We start from the raw sequence: 22,128 nt of genomic DNA, 5'->3' as shown, positions 1-22,128 counted from the left end.
GATGCTCAGCATCCCTCCTCATCAGGGAAATACAAATCAAAACCACACTGAGATACCACCTCACGCCAGTCAGAGTGGCTAAAATGAGCAAATCTGAGAACTCTAGATGCTGACGAGGATGTGGAGAAACGAGCACCCTCCGACACTGTTGGTGGGAATGTAAGCTGGTACAGCCCCTCTGGAAAACAGTGTGGAGGTTCCTCAAAAAATTAACAATAGAACTCCCCTATGACCCAGCAATAGCACTGCTAGGAATTTACCCAAGGGATACAGAAATGCTGAGGCATAGGAGCACGTGTACCCCAATGTTCATAGCAACACTCTCAACAATAGCTAAAACATGGAAAGAGACTAAGTGTCCATCAAAGGACGAATGGATCAAGAAGATGTGGTTTATCTATACGATGGAATACTACATGGCAATGAGAAAGAATGAAATCTGGCCATGTGTAGCAACATGGATGGACCTTGAGGGTGTTATGCTGAGCAAAATAAGTCAGGCAGAGAAGGACAAATATCATATGTTTGCATGTATAGGAGGATTAGGAGGAACTTAACGGAGAACCGTGGGGGAGAAGAAGGAGGGAAACAGTGGGGGAAAGGGAGAGAGGCAAACCATGAGAGACTCTTGAGTGCTGAGAACAAACTGAGGACTCATGGGTGTGGGGGGTAGAGAGGGGAGATGGGCATGGAGGAGAACACTTGTGGGGATGAACACTGGGTGTTATATGGAAACCAACTTTACAATAAACTATTTGTAAAAAAAAATTTATAAAGTGGGAAAAGAATTTCAAAACAATGTTGAGAAGCACTATAATGAAGAATAGAGTTCTATAAAAATAGTCTGATGACAACACACATTACTTTTGTTTTTAAGTTTATTCAGTTATTTTTGAGGGGACATGACTGCAGGATGGGCAGGGAGAGAGGGAGACAGAATCCCAAGCAGGCTTCACTCTGTCAGTGTAAAGCCCAATGCAGGGTTGGAGTCCATGACCCATGAGATTATGATCTAAGCCAAGATCAAGATCAAGGACGCTTAACTGACTGAGACATCTAGGCGCCTCAACACATATTCTTTTTTCCTAGGCTCACCTGGTGTATGTCTTTCATATCTAGAGGTTGCGGACCATGTGAGAACAAACCAATTACATTCTTTTTGCATCTTCTCTGTGGTCTGAAATCAGTTTAGTAATATCATATGCTCTCACTTATCTTTTAAATGCGGGAATGAAGGCAGTAAGTCCAACTGACTGCAGCTGACAAGTCAGATATGTTATCTTTCAATCTACTCTTTGAAATGGAGATTTCTTTTTTTTTTAATGTTGATTTGTTTTTGAGAGAGAAACAGAGACAGAGCAAGTGGGGAAGGGGCAGAGAGAGAGGAAGACACAGAATCCAAAACAGGCTCAAATTCATGAGCTCTGAGATCACGATCTGAGTTGAAGTTGGACACCCAACCAACTGAGCCCCCCACGTGCCCCAAAATGCAGATTTAATACTGTGTACCTTTTAACTGGTTGGGTTTGTTTGTTCATTTGTTTTGAGATGCATGTTTTTCTTCTCCAGCCTATAAATAAATGTATTTAATACTATTCAAAGATTTTCTAAGGTTAAACATTCTGAAAAATAGGAATAAACCCTCACGGTCTGGAAAAGCACATCTTTTGTGTTCTATAGGAAAATCCTCCTCCAAGTGAAAGGCAAACAGGACTTTTCTTCTTTCCACACCCCACCCCACACATGGTGATTTCCTTACTAAAGGAAATTTTTCCTATTCCCACTTTTGTCTTTTTTTTTATTCTGGTAAGAATCAGATGAATATGTATCATTTTTAAATTTTAAAAGAATTAATACCAGCTCTTTTCTTTCATTATTATGCAACCAAAGGTTCATCTGATCACTTTGCTGCTTGCTCTCTATGTCCCGCCCACTTTTTGTCATAACCCTCCAGCCTATGGCTGGTACATATTTCATTTCCCTCTCCCAGATCCCTCTTCTAAACTAAACATAAAAAAGAGTGTTGGGGCACCTGAGTGGTTCAGTCAGTTCAGCGTCCCAACTGAGCCTCTGTGGTAACAATATGGAGCCTGCTTGGGATTCTCTCTCTCCCTCTTTCCTTCTCTCTCTGCCTCCCCCCTGCTCTCAATCTCTCTCTCTCTCTCTCTCAAAAGTAAATAAATAAACATTAAAAATGTAAAGTAAAATGTAGCTCTGTTAAAAAAAAAAAAAAACAACTCTTGTGTTTTTATGCTTGAGCTACATTCCTACTTCAGAGTTTAATTTTTTTATTTGCCCTTTTTTGCCCCTTTCATGCTTTTGATTGAATACTTCAGCATAGCATATGTGAAGTGACATTTCATTTACAGGATCTCAGTAACATAGAGAGGATTTCCAGATACTGTTCTGGGCTTTTTAGGGCTTAGCTTTTCAAGCATAAGCAAATCTCACAGTCCTTATTATTTTTTTTCCCACTGTCCCTTTTAAATTATGACAGAGTCTGTGCTAATAATTACAAAGTCAGTTAAGAAGATAAAGTAGAAAGAAATTAGATATGTCAGGGACTATCAGTGTTACAAGTTTAAACATGGGGCTCCAAGCAAAAGCATCCTAGTAGGCCCTCCTCACCCTCTCTGTTTTTGGCTGATTCCAAAGCAACCACATCTCTAAAAAGATGACTTCTTTGGTGAGCATCCCTGTAATTTATGAACAATCTGAGTAGTATTTATACCTTGCATGTTAAAACTGGTGCAAATAAGGGGACCAAGATGGCGGAACAGCATGGAAGGTTTTTACTTCTCTTGTCCCTGAAATGCAAGTAGATCAATACCAAACCATCTTGTACACCTAGAAAACTAACACAACAATCTGCACAACTTCAACCAGAGGCTAGGTAGCTCAGTGTTTCATTTTCACCTCTCCTGTGAATGTGCATACATGCGTACACACACCACAACAACACACCCCAGTAAGCTAAGCCGCGCCATCTACTGGAGAACAGAGTCATTATACCAAGCCCCATCCAACTGCGCCTACCACTCTCTAGAGGAATACCACAAGTCTCTCCACCTACTTAGTTTATGGACTAGAAAGTGTCTCATAGTTGGACTTCTAGGGGAAACTGGATGGATGCAATTTCAATCATACTTCATTCTGTTCACTGGTCCATCTGCTCAATTTTTTTTCTTTTTCTTGAATTCAGGAAGAGAAAGACATTTTTATTTTCTGTTAAAAAACAGATTTTTATTTATTTTCTACTATATATTTTTTGTAAATAATTTTAATTCTATTTTATTTTCATCATCTCATTTTATTCTATTTTATTCTATTTTTTAAATTTTCAAATATTTTCCTTTCTTTTTGTTCCCCTTTTTCTCTATTCTATCAAGCTTCTTTCAACAACCAGACCAAAACATACCTAGGATCCAGTATCCTTTGTTTGATTTTTTTGTGTTGTTTAATCGTTTAATTTTAATTCTTAATTTTATTAATTCTATTTCTTCCTCCAAAATGATGAAATGAAAAAATTCACCGCCCAAAAAAAGAACAAGAAGAAATGATAGCCAGGGACATAATCAACACAGATACAAGCAAGATATTTGAACCAGAATTTTGAAAAATGATAATAAAAATACTAGGTGGGGATGAAAAAAGCATAGAATCCCTTTCTGCAGAGATAAAAGAAGTAAAATCTAGTCAGGACGAAATTAAAAACGCTATAACTGAGATGCAATCTTGAATGGATGCCACAGCTGCAAGGATGGATGAAGCGAATCAGCGATATAGAGGACAAACTAATCAAGAATAATGAAGCAGAAAAAAAGATGGAAACTAAAGCAAAAGAGCATGATATAAAAATTAGAGAACTCAGTGACTCATTAAAAAGGAATAACATCAGAATCATACAGGTCCTAGAAGATGAAGACAGAAAAAAAGGGGTAGAAGGTTTATGTGAGCAAATCATAGCAGAAAACTTTCCTACCCTGGCGAAAGACACAGACATCAAAATCCAGGAAGCACAGACAACTCCCATTAGATTCAACAAAAATAGACCATCAACAAGTCATATCATAGTCAAATTCACAAAATACTCAAGCAAGGGAAGAATCATGAAAGCAGGAAGGGAAAAAAGTCCTTAACCTACAAGAGAAGACAGATCAGGTTCACAGCAGACCTATCCAAAGAAACGTGACAGGCCAGAAAGAAGCAGCAGGATATATTCAATGTGCTGAATCGGAAAAATATGCAGCCAAGAATTCTTTATCCAGGAGGGCTGTCATTCAAAATAGAAGGAGAGATAAAAGTTTCCCAGACTAACAAAAAGTAAAGGAGTTCATAAGCACTAAAACAGCCTTGTGAGAAATTTTGAGGGAGACTGAGAGGAGAAAAGATGAAACAAAACAACAAAGACTAGAAAGGACCAGAGAACACCACCCGAAACTCCAACTCTACAGGCAACACAATGTAATAAATTAATATATTTCAGTACTCACTCTAAATGTCAATGGACTAAGTACTCCAATCAAAAGACACAGGATAACAGAAAGAAAATAATATTTAAAAAAATAAGTTCCATCTATATTCTGTTTACAAGAGACCCATTTTAGTCCTAAAGTCACCTTCAGATTGAAAGTAAGGGGATGGAGAACAATCTATCATGCCAATGGTCACCAAAATAAAACCAGAGTACCCATACTTATATCAGACAATCTAGATTAAAAAAAAAAAAAGACTGTAACAAGAGATTAAGAAGGGCATTATATCATAATTAAGGGGTCTATCCATCATAAAGATCTAACAATTGTAAATATTTATGCCCCAAACGTGGTAAACCCAAATATATAAATTGATTAATCACAAACATACAGAAACTCGTTAATAATAATACCATGATAGTAGGAGACTTCAACACCCCACTTGCAGCAATGGACAGATCATCTAAACAGAAATTCAACAAGGAAACAATGGCTTTGAATGACACACTGGACCAGATGGACTTAACAGATATATTCAGAACATTTCATCCTAAAGCATCAGAATACACCTTTTTGAGTGCACATGGAACATTCCTGAGAATAGATCACATACGGGGACACAGCCCTCAATAAGTACAAAAAGATCGAGATCATACCATGCATATTATCAGATCAAAACACTATGAAACTTGAAATCAACCACAAGAAAAAATTTGGAAAGACAACAAATACTTGGAGGCTAATGAACATCCTAGTAAAGAATGAATGGGCCAACCAAGAAGTTAAAGAGGAAATTAAAAAGTACATGTAAGCCAATGAAAATGATAACACTGCAGCCCCAAACCTCTGGGATGCAGCAAAGGCAGTTATAAGAGGGAAGTATATAGCAGTCCAGGCCTTCCTAAAGAAGGAAGGAAGGTCTCAGATACACAACCTAACCTTACACTTTAAAAAGCTGGGAAAAAAACAACAGCAAATAAAACCCAAAAAGAGCAGAAGATGGGAAATAATAAAGATTAGAACAGAAATCAGTGCTATCAAAATAAAAAAAAAAACACACACAATGAAACAGATCAATGAAACCAGGAATCGTTTCTTTGAAAGAATTAACAAAATTGTTAAACTCCTTGCCAGCTTGATCAAAAAGAAAAAGGAAAGGACCCAAATAATAAAATCAAGAATGAAAGAGGAGAGATCACAACCAACACTACAGAAATACAAACAATAAGAGGATATTATAAGCAATCATATGCCAATAAATTGGGCAATCTGGAAGAAATGGACAAATTCCTAGAAACATATAAACTACCAAAACTAAAACATGAAGAAATAGAAAATTTGAACAGACCATAACCAGCAAAGAAATCGAATTAGTAATCAAAAATCTCCCAAAACACAAGAGTCCAGGGCCAGATGGCTTTACAGGGGAATTCTACCAAACATTTAAAGAAGAGTTAACATCTATTCTTTTGAAGCTGTTCCAAAAAATAGAAATGGAAGGAAAATTTCCAAACTCATTCTTTGAAGCCATAATTAGCTTGATTCCAAAACCAAAGACCCCACTAAAAAGGAGAACTACAGACCAATTTTCCTGATGAACATGGATGCAAAAATCCTCAACAAGATACTAGCCAACTGGATCCAACAATACATTGAAAGAATTATTCACCATGACTAAGTGGGATTTATACCTGGGATGCAGGACTGGTTCAATATCCAAAAAACGATCAATGTGATACATCACATCAACAAAAGAAAGCATAAGAACTACATGATCTTCTCAATAGATGCAGAGAAAGCATTTAACAAAATACAGCAGCATCATCTCTTGATAAAGACCCTCAAGAAAATAGGGATAGAAGGATCATACCTCAAGATCATAAAGACCATATATGAAAGACCCACCATTAATATCCTCCTCAATGGGAAAAAACTGAGAGCTTTCCCTCTAAGGTCAGGAACATGACAAGGATGTCTACTCTTGCCACTGTTATTCAACATAGTATTGGAAGTCCTAGCCTCAGCAATCAGACAACACAAAGGAATAAAAGACATTCAAATCAGCAAGGAGGAAGGCAAACTTTCACTTTTTGCAGATGACATGATACTCTATATGGGAAATCCAAAAGATTCTACTAAAAAACTGCTAGAACTGATCCATGAATTCAGCAAAGTCACAGGATATAAAATCAATGCACAGAAATCAGTTGCATTCCTATATACAAATAATGAAGCAACAGAAGAGATATCAAGGAATAGATCCCACTTATAATTGCACCAAAAACCATAAAATATCTAGGAATAAACCTAACCAAAGAGGTGAAAAATCTATACACTAAAAACTATACAAAACTTATGAAAGAGATTGAAGAAGACACACAAAAATGGAAAAATATATTATGCTCCTAGATAGGAAGAACAAATACTGTTAAAATGTCAATACTACCCAACGCAATCTACATATTCAACACAATACCTATCAAACTAACACCAGCATTCTTCACAGAGCTAGAACAAACAATCCTAAAATTTGTATGGGACCAGAAAAGACCTGGAATAGCCAAAGCAATCCTGAGAAAGAAAACCAAAGCAGTAGGCATCACAATCCCAGACTTCAAGCTGTATTACAAAGTTGTAATCATCAAGACAGTATGGTACTGGCACAAAAACAGACACTCAGATCAGTGGAACAAAATAGAGAACCAGAAATGGACCCACAAACTTATAGCCAGCTAATCTTTGACAAAGCAGGAAAGAATATCTAGTGGAATAAAAACTGTTTCTTCAGCAAATTGTGTTGGGAAGACTGGACAGTGACACACAGAAGAATGAATCCGGACCACTTTCTTACACCATACATAAAAATAAACTCAAAATGGATGAAAGACTTAAACATAAGACAGGAAGCCATCAAAATCCTAGAGGAGAAAGCAGGCAAAAACCTCTTTGACTTGGGCTGCAGCAACTTCTTACTCAACACGTCTCTGGAGGCAAGGGAAACAAAAATGAAAATCAACTATTGGGATCTCATCAAGAAAGAAAGCTTCTGCACAGCGAAGGAAACAATCAGCAAAACTAAAAGCAGGCAACCAATGGAATGGGAGAAGATATTTGCAAATGACATATCAGATAAAGTGTTAGTATCCAAAATCTATAAAGAACTTAGCAAAGTTACCACCCCAAAAAATGAATAATCCAGTGAAGAAATGGGCAAAAGACATGAACAGACATTTCTCCAAAGTAAACATCCAGATGGCTAACAGACACATGAAAAAAATGCTCAACATTACTCATCATCAGGGAAATGCAAATTAAAACCACAATATATAGTGTATGTATATAATGGAATACTACTTGGTGATGAAAAAGAATGAAATCTTGCCATTTGCAGCAACATGGACGGAACTAAAGTGTATTATGCTAAGCAAAATAAGTCAGTCAGGGAAAGACAAATATCATATGACTTCACTCATATGAGGAATTCAAGATAAAAAAACAGATGAACATAAGGGAAAGGAAGCAAAAATAATATAAAAACAGGGAGAGGGACAAAGCAAAAAGACTCTTAAATATAGAGAACAAACAAGGTTGCTGGAAGGGTTGTTAGTGGGGAATGGGCTAAATGGGAAAGGGGCATTAAGGAGGACACTTGTTGGGATGAGCACTGGGTGTTATATAGGGAAACAATAACTGGAATCTACTCCTAAAATTATTATTGTACTATATGCTAACTAACTTGTATGTAAATTTAAAAATTAATAAATCTTAAAAACTGGTGCAGATAACATTTCCCAAGTTAATAGTTTAATAAATATGGAGAACCATGGATGGCATATAACAGCAAAAAGTGTTAAAAGTTTAATGTCCTCTGTACAGGACCTTTCTGTGGATTGCTCTAAAGCCCAAGTCATTTAAACATTGTATTAATGCTCACAGCTAATGTGAGATACATTTAGAATTATAATCTCCTGACTTCCATTCCAGCACTTTTTTCCCAAATATCCCAGTACCTCCCAGTTTGATCTCTGCATGAGTTTAACATCTTTCAAAAGCCACCCTTTGGGTATTATAAATTAATAACTCTGAAACTGAGTGGATAGGCAGTGACTAAGGGAAGCAGTAGAAGAGAGAAGGGGTCTTCAGGTTCATATGGAAGGACATCTGACTGTCTTTTTTGGGCCATCACACATGTGAATTCCTTTCTTTAGAGTATCACTCACCGTACAGTGCAGAGACTGCTTCCCATTATAGAGGTTCAAAATGCCAGGCAGTCACTTTCTAGCCTTCTTTGCCACCAAAGTACTGGTACTCTAACCCACCCTAGATTTTGAATGATGCTAGGGATGTGAGGAGGCCAGGACTAACCCGACTCCTTTCTGCTGAGCGTGGGCAGTATAGCAGCAAATTTAGAGTCTAGCTTGGCAAGGCTGACAGTGTTCACTGTAGGGTCTGGGCCCAGTGCCTGTGGCAGTAGTCTTTAGGCTTTTAGTTCCATGGCATGGATTTGGTTTTTTCAGCCTTCTTGGAAATTTTATGAACGATCCAATATCCTTCAGTAAGTTCATTTCCTTAAATTAGCCAAATTTAATTTCTGTTTCTTATATCGTTAAGAACCCTGATTGGTGAGAACACTGACACCCTGAAGTAGTTGTCACCAAGAGACCCTTGGGGAAGTGATGGAAAAAAATGAAGGAAGAGAAGGAAATCTAGATTTCATTACAGAGTCTGGAGAGCTGTCCAAGCAGCACATGTCCTGGTAATGCTGAGATAAGACACTGGCAGTCCATTGCAAATGGTGATTGATCTTGTGAAAGAATTAAAAAAAAATTCTTAGGGCAAGAAGGATGTATGTTGATTTAGGGATAACACAAAGGGTACACTGCAGTGAACATTTTCTTTTCATCTACTTTTCCTGTATTTGTGAATACAGCAGAGAGCCTGATGCAGGGCTTGAACTCATGAACTGTAAGATCATGACCTGAGCTGAAGTCCGACACTTAACCAACTGAGCCACTCAAGTGCCCCAAACTTTGGTTGATTCTAACTTCAGTGTGATATCTGCCACTCATATTATTCTCTAGAATAGCTTCACAGACTTATGCATAAGGAATAGATGCCTACAGTAAAAGAGGAATAACTTAAAAGAGCCCTTCCACTAACCCCCCCAGGGAAACTTCCTTGGATTCTCTCTCTGCTTCTCTGGTACTGTAAGTGGAGCTAATTCACACTGTAGAAAGAACAGAAAAGTGAAGGTTTGGGCAACATTTTCATAACTGAGTGCCCTCAAACCTGTCTACCCACACCTTTTCATTCCCTGGGTTCATCATGGGAATGGTTCACAGAAACCATGTCTCTCACTGTAACAGAGGGCAGATTTATTTACTCTGCCGTATAATAAAGGTTGGGTTTCTTAAGCTCAGGGGTCTTTGGTATGAGGCAAAACCTCTTTGTGTGGCATTATCTGAACAGTTAACCATCACCATGGAGGGCGGGGGTGGGGGGGCAAGGGGGACCCAACCTAAACATGCTACTTGCTGTGCTCTGAGTAATAGAGTCCTTTGCCATCAACGCTTGAAAGGCTGTAGTAGGCTAATCCTTCATACTTCTTGACACTAGGCGTTTGCCTTTTTGTGAAGCAAAAAATTAGTTTTGAGTCTGGCTTTTTACTGCATACTCTCAAAGTTAATGGATCTTATCCACTGTGCCCTCACATGGCCTTAGCTGAGGTAGGATTTGGGCAAATAGGATCCACATGCCTTCCAATATTAAAATGTTTTGGCTTATGAATCTGAGCTTTCTGTGGAGGCAAAGGGCCACCAAATGCAAGGTGAATATTTAACTGATGTAGAGACAAATGCCAAGAAGCCAGGCAGTGCTTGGCTTACCAAACAGAATAGGCTGTTTCCTCAAACTACAACAAGGAACACAAGCCAGGTTAAAATTTGGAAATTAGTCTGCTCTCCAGGAAATAATGATACAGAGGTGATAGCAGCCAAATAGGATTTGGCCATGAGTTGAGTCTAGCAATGCCCGCTTTGGTGATGGGCAATGAAATAGAACAAACGTCTGTATAGGTACCTAATATTACCTTCTCAAGTAGGTACTTATTCAAATTATCAAAATTGTTGCTTTAACAGAATAAGTTAATATAATTAAGCAATAGAAGGAAGTGTTAACTTTAGCCTTCAACTTGAGTAGGAGGATCGGTCAATATATTCTACTAATTTCAGAAATAAACTATTTAAACATTTTAGTTCAGGGGCGCCTGGCTGGCTCAGTTGGAAGAGCATGAAACCCTTGATCTTGGGGTCATGGGTTTGAGCCCCACGTTGGGTGTAGAGATTACTTAGATATTAAATAAACTTAAAAAAATATTTTTAAACATGTTAGATTACAAAAGAGAAGATCACTATAAAGTGAACTTTTATGTCATTCATCTTTGAAACTATCTTTAATCACTTAAAACCTCTACAAAACATCTAAGTCTAAATAATGGGATGGAATGAATATAAATATGTTTTATGTGGGTTGCCAGGTGGCTCAGTGGGTTGGGCGTCCAATTTCGCTCAGCTCACAGATTGTGAGTTTGAGCCCTGCATCAGGTTCTATACTAACAGCTCAGAGCCTGGAGCCTGCTTCAGATTCTGTGTCTCCCTCTCTCTCTGCCCCTCCTCCACTCATGCTTCGAAAATAAATAAACATTAAAAAATATTAAATATGTATATGTTTTATGTGACAATAAACTGTTTTCTTGGTGATCTAGTGAATAATTTTTTCTTTTATAATTAATATTTGTAAATATGACAGACATTGAAGAAGAATCAAAGAGGTTGTACTTCTGTGTGTCTCTGGAGATGCACTTTATCCAAATATGGCATTATCTGAAAAAATAAGAAGTATTTGTTATACGATGAATAATACATTTCATAGTTCCAAAATAACACTGAGGGCAGAGAGGATGAGTACTGCTTCACAGATATAGAAAGTAAGTCTTGGAAACACTGACTAAAAGCGTGAGACTAGTCAATGGCAGAAGCAGAACTTGAACTCAAATGCAATGTACTGTGTCCCCCTGCCCAAATTCCTATGTCGAAGCCTTAATTACAATGTGATCAAGACATGGGGGCTTTGGAAGCTAATTAAGACATGGGAGTGGAGTCCTCATAAATGGGATTAGTGCTCTTAGAAGAAGAGGTCAAAGAGCCAGCTAGCTCCTTCGGTCATGTGACAGCAAGAAAGCAGCACCCTGTAAGACAGGAAGAGGGCATTCTTCAAGAATCCCACTGGGCTGGCACCCCGTAATTAGGCTGCCAGCATCTAGAACTGTGAGAAATGAATGTTTGCTGTTTAAGCCACCTTGTCTGTTGTAACTGTTTATAACAGCCTGAACCAAAACACCTGCATCTTGTTTGAAGGCTAGTATGTTTAGATAAGATCACCTCTCTTTAGGTCTCCACATATCCAATTGGAAGACTGAAAAGAGAGTTCAGAGATCTCTGGCTAAGAAAACTCACTCCCTGGTCTATTATTCTCTATTGATAGAAGCAAAGAGTCCCCAGAACTGCCAAGTGCTCTTAGCAAAATCCCAATGCTTCTCATCCTTAACACTCATGGCCTCACCACTGCTAGAGAACATTAAGACCAATCTCATTCTGCTCCTTTTCCCTGTTTACTTTGGCTACCTCAAGAAGCCAGGAGTTCTGAGAGAAAGAGAGAAGCCAAGAAACAGACTCCTCACTACAGAGAACAAACTGATGGTTATTACCAGACAGGAGGTGGGTGGAGGGATGGGTCAAATAGATGATGGGGATTAAAGAGCACACTTATCACCATGAAAATAGTAAGAATAAGAACAACAAAAAAATAATGGGGAAACAAAGAAGCCAGGGATTCTGGGTTGTCCCACATGTCCTGGACACTAACCACATGCTCTATGAGCAGCCTCATCCCCTCCCCAGCACTTTCCATCCTCCACTTACCCACTTATAACTCCCTGCCTCGATCTACTCAAATACCCACTGAAATCTAAGTTTTATGTATCACTGTACTGCCAAGCACAGAGTAGTGCCTGACAGAAAGTAGATACTCCTAAAAATTTGCTTAATGAATGTGTTTCTTCCTCTACCATAGGTATGTATAAAGTAAAAGTGTAAAGTGCTTTCTAATTCTTACTGTATAGGTCCTGGGGCACCTGGGTGACTCAGTCAGTTAAGCATCCGACTTTGGCTCAGGCGTGATATCACGGTTCCTGGGTTTGAGCCCCATGTCAGGCTCTGTGCTGCCAGCTCAGAGCCTGAGGCCTGCTTTGGATTCTGGGTCTCCCTCTCTCTCTGTCCCTCTCCCACTTGTATTCTGTCTCTGTGTCTCTCAAAAATAAAATAAAACATTTAAAAAATTTAATTATTGTATAGGTCCAGCAAAATGTACCTTCTTATTATCTTCTTCCATTTCTAAAGATTATTCTACAGCAACAAATGTGCCATGGGAAACTCTAAGCTTATGAGCCATCACCCAAGGGCACGACTACTGGTCTCAAGAGGAATGAGGTAAGATTTACCATTACTTCTGGAAAAATACATTCTACGTACTAATATTTATTCAGTCATCAAACGAATATTTTCTGTATGCCTTATTTATGCCAGACACCATTCTTGAAACAGAATGGACAAAGCAATGAAAAAAACAGACAACATCTCTGCTTAACCTTATGGAGGAAAAGAAAGCCAGGTATGGTGGTGCAGGATACTGGAGAGTTCTTTTAAAGTTTTATTTATTTTTTTTAATGAGAGAGAGAGAGAGAGAACAAGCTGGGGAGGGACAGAGAGAGAGGAGGACAGAGGACTCCAAGTCGGCGCTGTGCTGACAGCAGAGAGCCCAATGTGGGTCTTGAATTCATGAACCGGAAGATCATGACCTGAGCCACAGTTGGATGCTTAACTGACTGAGCCACCCTGGCACCCCAGGATATTGGAGAGTTCTATTTATACAGGACAGTTTCTGATTAATTGGCTTTTGAACGAAGATCTGAATAAAGTGAGGGAAAGAGAGAGAACTCCAGGCAGAGGGAACAGCATGTGCCAAGTCCCTGAACCAGAATCCTATGTCCCAGGAACAGGAAGAAAGCCATGGTAGTTAAGTGAAATGAGGCCAGGGACAGTGGAGAGATAAGTCTGAAAAGATAATTAGGGACTTGTTCATCAAGAGCCTATAAGCACAGGAGAAGGTGTGTGGATTTCACCTAAGTATGCTATGAGACCATAGGCCAGTTTTGAGCAATGAATGATGGATGTAATATATGTTTTAAAAAGATCACTCAGGCTGTTGTGTAAAGAAGTAAATGTGGGAGGCAGCAAGCGTGGAGGCTGGAGGATGGCTGACAAGCTGTACTTTGGGAGAGAGATGACTATGGATTGAATCAGGGTAACAGTGGTCAGATTCAGGACTTATTGTGAAGGAGCAGTTGACAGGACTTCCAGACAGATTGGATGTGGAACATGGGACAAAGAAGAGTATCAGATGTACTCCTAGACTTTTGATCATTTTCTGAAATGAAGAGGGGGCAGGGGTGAGTATGCATGTTTGGGAGTGGAGGATGGGAATTCTTTTTGGTAAACTTTGGTGAATTTTGGTAAATTCAATGGTAAATTTGAGATATCAGGTAGAGGTGGAAGTCCTCACGGATGTGCTTCAAACTCAGGAGAAAGGTCAAGGACAGAAATAGAAATGTGGGACTCATCAGAATTAGAGAGTATATTTTTAAGTCCTGTAACAGGTTGAAGACCAGCAATCTGTCTTGTTGAGATCACCTAAAAACTAAGTGTAAATGATCAGAAGTGGGCCATCTTATCTAAAAAGGATGTTATTTTACAGTTAATGGTGTTTATCATTTAATTCAGTACACATTTGTGGATGGTTTGCTGGAGTAAAATGTTCATCACATTTTATAAGGAATGTCCCATCTCCTTATTTTACAAATGAGGATTTTCTCTTTCCATCTGTTGGTGTCCTGGGGGAGGGGGTACTCTCTCATATCTATGTTCTCAGTTTAGTGTGGCAGGGACAAACTTTTGGTTTGGAATGGGGCCAGTTCTCTTTTGGGGAGAGTTCGCCTTTCACTGCTTTTAAGCCAGTTTCTCCAATATGGATAGTTTTCCAGTAACAAAGCCAACATTTTTACCTCCATCTATCTGTCAGGTGATATAAACTCAGAAACAGAAGGGTATTATTGTTGACCTTTTCAAACCTTAACAGTATTCAGGATAAAGTATACATTCAAAAAAATGTTAGCATCCTTCTCTATACCTACACACTTTCTACTAGTGGAAATAAAAAAATAAATAAGCCCCGCATATCTCTTATTTATCCTTGATGAAAATTAAAGTTGAAACCAAAGACCTTGAGTTTTAAGTAGAGATTAATGAGAAAACCATGGGAAACAAATTCTAATAAGGCTTTTGAGAATAAACAGCACAGGGTCAGTAATTACCTACCATTTGTTCAAAGAAGTGTTTCTCAACCTTTTTGGTCTCAAGATCCATTATATTCCTAAAAATTACTGAAGACTTTATCAAGGTTTTGTTCATGGATGTTGTACCTCTCAATATTTACCAGATTAGAAATTTAAACTGGGAAAAAAATTAAAACTCAAGAATAAAAGTCCACATTCCATTTGATGGTCAGAAGAATGATGTGATTGCATATATATTGCTTCTGGAAAACTCCACTGTACTCCCATGAGAGTTAAAAAAAAAAAAAAAAGGCAAATATCTCAGCATCCTCATGAAGACTTTGACCTTGTGGGTTCCTGAAAAAGACCTGAATACTCAAGGGGTCCCCACACCATCATTTAAGAATGAATAGTTTAGACTAAAAAAGAAAAAGCATGTATTTACCTGTTAATTACCATAACATTTCAATTAAGTCTATGCTCATTCTGTATGTTGTCATCATAAAGTTGAATTTCTATTTAAGTGTGTTTACTTAAAAGAACAAAGAGCTTTTTCTGAGAGACTTAAAGGTTTGTTTTAACATTCCAGAATTGTTGGCTTATAACTTTGATATCTTTAACATTGGTTATAGAAATTATATTTGTTAGACTCTGTTTTGCAAAAAACCATGTGTATTTCTGTAAAATGGTAAACTGTGTTGTTATAGAAAGTGGATATTACATTCCACTATTAAACTTGTGAGCCTAACCAATTCTGTCGTTTAACTTACCTAATACTGAGTAATTCAAGCAGAATAAAAGACTACACAGATCCACTTAGAATTAGGAACACTAAAGGCACTTCTCCCTTGTAAAGAGCTATTTTTTGAGTAAAATAAACACATGGCTGTTACTTTAAAGCACAACAGAGAATCTCAGTTTTCAATGCCACACTATATCACCCTCTCTACAGCACTTACCAAGAGCATGAGGGCAAATATAAAGTCACAACCCCTCAAGAAAGAAGTTAAATCTCCAAAATACTTATTATTCTTGTTTCAAATCTAACTTAATCATGTGTTGTTTGTATTTAATACAATTATACTCTCCTGAGTTTTTTTCAAATAAATGAAAAAAAAATGCCATCAGTTGTTTGTCTTGCCTTGGAAACAAGTATTCACAATCAAAAGTGGTTACTCTTTCTCTTCCTCCTCCTGCAAAATAATATTACCACCACTATAAACCCCCACACCAACCTCCCTATACATTGTACTATTGTTACTCAGGGCTTTTTGTTTGATATTTGTCATCAAAATCATTTCCATTGTATCTCAATTTTGTACGTGAAATTTTTGCAGAGGCAACAAATTGGTGAGATAGTCTCTGAAGCTTCTGTGGGTCATTATAATTATTTATAACAACTTCTCTCAAAATACTGTTCTCGGGCCTTCAGCATCAGAATCCCCTTAGCTTACTGAAAATGCAGATCTAGGACCAAAGGAGGGCCTATGGAATGAGTCAGCCTAGAGGTGGAGCTTGTGATTCTGGAAGCACAAGAAAATGAGAATCTCTGGTCTATAGCAGATCTTACAACAACTAACCTAGTTTACTGATGCTTTTTACTTCAGACAGACCTCTTTAAAACTATCCTAGAGCAATACTTACTGAACGTCTCCCAACCCCAGAAATTGTCCCCAAGTTTCCTTATAAATTCCTCCTTTCAGTTGCGGTGGGGGAGGGGGAGGGCAGAATTCTACCATAACAACTTACTTTTTGCAGGAAAGTGCTTTTTCTCGGTGTGAACTAGGAGACTCAGCTTGACCCAGGAGTTCCTGCCACTGTCAGGAACAGGTTCTTTGATTTGGGTGTGAGTAAAGGACTGGTAGGCACAGCTAAAATGCCTCTTTTGAACTCTCAGTAAACTGACTTGATTGCTTCTTTCCACAAAGCAGTTGGATTCGCGCTTTTTGTTTATCTTCTCCAGGAGACGTTGTTTGTTTGCTTTAAGTTTTTTAATTATTTCATTGGTTCTGTTTATAGAAGTCATTATGCTGACTTCTTGTGTCAGTCACTTGACGTCAAGTGATTCTTAGTATCCTGAAACAAATGAAAACATACGGTCATTGCTGCTTGACCTGGTGGCCAGTATTCATAATCAGGTTTTTACCAGTTCTTTCGTGTCCTCCTGTAAAATGCCACCACCACTGTGCCACTGACCCCACATCTCACTCCATTTCATTATTATTTCCTAAGGTCTTTTTGTTTTTTGGTATTTCTTTAGGAAAAAATCATAAATAGAGGATTTTAGTGAGAAAATATATTTTGTTTTTGAAACTAATACTATGTATTGATTCTTGCTTTTAGGAACTCTCACTGTTTCTTTTGATTATAAAACTAATACATAGTCATTGTAGACAATTAAGAAAATACAGAAAAGCATAAAGTAGACAAGGTAAAATCACTCTTTATCTAGAGACAATGAAATTAACATTTTGGATGTTTCTTTCCCAAAACATATCCAAAGGATTTTATTATAAAAAGTACAAGGGTGGGGCCCTGGGTGGCTCAGTTGGTTAAGTGTCCAACTTTGGCTCAGGTCATGATCTCATGGTTTGTGAGTTTGAGCCCTGCATTGGGCTCTGCACTGACAGCTCAGAGCCTTGAGCCTGATTCTGTGTCTCCATCTCTCTGCCCCTTCCCCGCTTGTTCTGTCTCTCTTTCTCCCTCCCCCCTCCTCAAAAATAAATAAAACATATTTTTAAATTAAAAAAACACATGGCTTTTTAAAGAGTTTTGAGTGGCACCTAGCTGGCTCCGGTGATAGAGCATGTGACTCTTGGTCTCATGGTTGGAAGTTTGAGGCCCACGTTGGGTGTAGAGATTAGTTTTTAAAAAAATCTTAAAAAAAATTCCAAAAAAATCAGATTCAAAGGAGCATGTGTACCTCAATAGTTACAGCATTATTACAAATAGCCAAACTATGGAAACAACCCAAATGTCCATCAACTGATGAATGGATAAGAAGGTGTGGTATATATATTTTATAATGAAATATTACTCAGCCATCAAAAAGAATGGATTTTTGCCATTTGCAATGATGTGGCTGGAGCTAGAGTGTACATGCTCACCGAACAAGTCAGGCAGAGAAAGAAAAATACCATATGGTTTCACTCATATGTGGAATTTAAGAAACAAAATAGATTAACATATGGGAAGAGGAAAAAAAGGAGAAAGAGAGAGAGAGAGAGAGAACAAACCATAAAAGACTCTTAAGGTTGGAGAAAAAACTGAGGGATGATGGAGGGAGTTGAGTGGGGGATGGACTAGATGGGTGATGGACACTAAGGACAGCACTTGTTATGGAGTACTGGGTGTTATATGTGATGAATGACTAAATTCTACTCCTGAAACCAATATTACACTGTATGTTAACTAACTAGAATTTAAACAAAATTTTGAAATAAATAAATAAACATGAATATTAAAAAAACCCACAAAAATAAAAAAATAAAGGACTCTGAAAATATTAAGCATGTATTTACAGTACATTCTCATTATTAATGAATTCCATCTTTGCAAATTTGCCTACTCATAAAAATTTGTTACCTCAAAATCAGTACTTGTGGCATTTTAGCTGTCATTCCTAGAATGCACAGAGCAGCAAAAATTTGAGTCTCTTTGATGTGCATATTCCCAGCTAAGGTCAAACAAGGAGACACTCTGCCTTCTTGATTCAGCTCTCATACTATAAACAAGTGTCCTTTTCCTAATCTATTTAGTGTTACTTTTCTTTTTTTTAGAATGCTCCCCAAATATAGTGATAAACTGCTGTCTAAGGCTCCTGTAGCAAGAAGGCTGTAATGTGCCTTATTTGTGGTTAGATAAGCTTTGTTCAGGCATATATAGTGCTGTTGGTTATGAGTTCAATGTTAATGAATCAACAGTTTGCATTAAATAATGATACATACAGATACATACATAAAATAAGGTTATATATTGATTGGTTGATAAAAATCTTATGACCAGAGGCTCACAAGAACCTCTCGTATTTTCCCTAAGAGCAACTGGCTAAGTATTTGCTAACTTAATGCTTGGGGCCACTTTATAGAACATAACTACTACAATAACAAGAATCAACTGCATATATATAGCAAATATACTACTATTTCTACAGCTATGTTATTATAAATTACCTTTAATGTACAGTAACCCAAAGCCTATTTGAAGTCCCCTGAATTGAATCAGCCCACTGAGATATTACCTTGGTGATGGAATATTATGAGCTAAGCCATTCCAACTTTGTTCTATTCATAGAACCCTAATTAAGAGAAGTTTTGGAGTTAGACCGTTTACTTATCAGCTATGTGTCCTCTAATAAATTACTCAATCTCTCAAGATCAATTTCCTCATCTGGAATAAAGATCTCTATTTCATTAAGTTGTAGGTTTGTGTGTATATGGTAGGAGGTAGGGAGGAATTTGGAATTAAATGAGATGTGCATGTAAAGCTCTTTACATTGTGTCAGGCATCAATTTATTACATGTACTGATATTTGTTGAACACCTACTCTGTGCCTGGTGTTCTGGGTACTGGGGACAAATGGGTACCTACTCCAATGGAGCTTATAGTCTAAAGGTTAAGATAGGTACTTAGTAAACCACAGCGATTTTTACTAGTTTTTTTTTTTAATGTTTTTATTTATTTCTAGGAGAGAGAGAGAGACAGCGTGAGCAGGGGAGGGTCAGAGAGAGAGGGAGTCACAGACTGAAACAGGCTCCAGGCTCCGAGCTGGCAGTCAGCACAGAGCCCGACGCGGGGCTCGAACCTACAAACGGCGAGATCATGACCTAAGCGAAAGTCGGACGCTCGGACGCTTAACCGACTAAGCCACCCAGGCGCCCCGATTTTTACTAGTTTTATTAAAACTTCATCTTTTACTTGGGGAATTATTTTATTCATATTTTGTTCTCAGAAGAAGAAGCCTCCCAGTTAAAAAAAAAAAAAAATCTTCAGAAATACATTTCAGAAATACAAAAGTCATAATTTCTTTCTTTTTATAGGAATTTATGATAGAAAAACTAAGATTGGTATTGAAGAAAGCCGTTCACAATGTCAGAGAAATGAATTCTCTAAAGAACTATATGAAGGCTTAGCAAAAGGAGACCACCTAACTCTGATAAGACTGGAGTCTCTGATGAGACCAATGCAGGGCAACTGCTGAAGATAAGATATTTTGCCATTGTTGCTTTTTTGTTTTTTAGCAAAGACTTATCAAGAGACCTAATTAGTTGGGCATAACACTGGCACCTGCAGGCCAGGGGCTAAATCCTCCCTTGTTAGAGTGCAACCTGGAGGAATATTTCTGCATCTGTAAGCTTCAGCATCTTTAGCTGTGAAATGTGCTGATATCAATACCAAGGTATTGGGAGGATTAAAAGAGATAACAGATGAAGAGACGTGTAAACTATAAAGTGTATAAAGTGGGGCAACTGGGTGACTCAGTCGGTTAAGTGTCCAACTTTGGCTCAGGTCATGATCTCACAGTCCATGGGTTCTAGCCCTGTGTCAGGCTCTGTGCTGACAGTTCAGAGCCTGGAGCTTCCTTCAGATTCTGTGTCTCCCTCTCTCTCTCTGTGCCCCCCCCCCAACTCGTGCTCTGTCTCTGTCTCTCTCAAAATTAAATAAACATTAAAAAAATTAAAAAATAATAAAGTATATAAAGCAAGTGTTGGGGAGGGAAATTTTTCCTCTAACCTCAAGATTCTTCTGGCTGGTCTAAGAGTTAAACTGATATAAGACAGATTATAGGAAAGAATCAAAGCTAATTTGTATGTACAGAGGTCCCACAGATATGACTAAGGCTGGCAGCTTGTTTTATACAAAGAAACAATAAATTAGTGAGGAGCTGACAGGATAAAGAAAACTTATGTTTGGGAACTTTAATTAGTAAGGAGTTCTAAACAGAATTTGGACTGGGGTAGTAAGTTAGTAAAAGTAACAAGGTTTGTTTATATAGGCTTCTTCACTCTGAATTCTCTGTCTTTGATGATAAAGATGTCTCTCTACCTCCTGGTACAAGAAGGGTACCTTTCACATGGGAGATTAATTTCTTGCTTTCTGGAGACAAAGGAGTGTCAGTGTGTTCTTTTTGCACTGGCTGTTTCTTAAGTAACTTTAATTCAAAATAATCAGGATGCCAAAGTGGCATATTTTAGGATAGCCTGCCTTGAGCCCCAAGACAAGCATTATAAATTTTTTCTAAAATGTACATTGGTTAGATTAGTTTGTTAATTCAGAAAGTTATGTGTGTTGTATCTAAGAGTGATTCTCTATCATTCTTTTACAAGGCAATTATTTGTCACATAAGAGAGCCAATTTGAGTAGTTCCTAAGCCAACACTTTTTTCTCGCTCAAAGGTTATTCTCCCAGTGAAAATTTCAGGCTACATTCTAAGATGTCCTATCCCCATTGTCCTGGATTTACTCTGACTTGCTGTGATGGGTAGGCCACTACAGGATGTGATGCTTAAGCATAAGCATTATTTTGAGCCAAAAACAATCAAGGCCCAAATGGTTCCAGAAGAAACTAACTTTCCCCCTGGCTGCCTAAAAGAATTCAAATAGAGGACCTGGTCCAGGAAGGGAGAAATCACCACAGATGTCTACAGTATAATATGAACTACATGTGGTGGACAGGCAGGAACCTAGCCAAGTTTGTTAAAATTTCTCTGTATCCCATTGTTTCTATATGGCCCAGCAAACATTTATTTACTGAAAATTTACCTTTTTTGTCTTCCTGTGAATTGCTTTCCTTCCCTTCGAAGTCTCAGACTCTTACCCTCATCTCCTTTGTTCAGGATGACATATATACCCAATTTTGCCTGTCTCTGGAATCTCTCATGTTTATGTGGATTTCCTGTACATTCATAATTAAATTGGATTCTGTCCTGTTAATCTATCTCATAGCAATTTAATTTTTAGACCAGTTAGAGGAATCTTGAATGGGAGAGGAAAATTTTTTCCCCCCCAACAACTGTTTTCAGCTTGAAATAATCTGCATGTCAAATGGTACATCTTGGGGCCACTGTTCTGAACCCCTACAGTTCCCTCCTCTGAAACTTCCCTGGAATTTTCACATATTAAAAGCTAAGTTGGTGACTGTGGAAAGAGAAAATGGGTTATTAGCCAAGGAATCTGCAAAAGGAGAGGAAAAACAGAGAGTAGAATG

At 38.0% G+C, this 22,128-nt stretch overlaps 1 protein-coding gene across 1 annotated transcript; it reads right to left on the bottom strand.

Annotated features, from left to right (window-relative positions):
• Window positions 1-11,234: 11,234 nt before the first annotated feature.
• SPATA45 (spermatogenesis associated 45) lies at window positions 11,235-19,154 on the bottom strand. Its single transcript, XM_039230052.1, has 3 exons — window positions 19,095-19,154; window positions 16,672-16,998; window positions 11,235-11,356 (listed from the first exon to the last, which is right to left on the bottom strand). Exons 2-3 carry the CDS (start codon window positions 16,946-16,948, stop codon window positions 11,337-11,339), a joined length of 297 nt encoding a protein of 98 aa, XP_039085983.1. The 5' UTR covers window positions 16,949-16,998; window positions 19,095-19,154; the 3' UTR covers window positions 11,235-11,336.
• Window positions 19,155-22,128: the final 2,974 nt, after the last annotated feature.

The sequence above is a fragment of the Hyaena hyaena genome, unplaced genomic scaffold (assembly GCF_003009895.1).
Source record: "Hyaena hyaena isolate Hyena2069 unplaced genomic scaffold, ASM300989v1 scaffold_43, whole genome shotgun sequence".
In the NCBI taxonomy this organism is placed as follows: Eukaryota; Metazoa; Chordata; class Mammalia; order Carnivora; family Hyaenidae; genus Hyaena; species Hyaena hyaena.
This window is presented reverse-complemented; position numbering and strand designations above follow the sequence as displayed.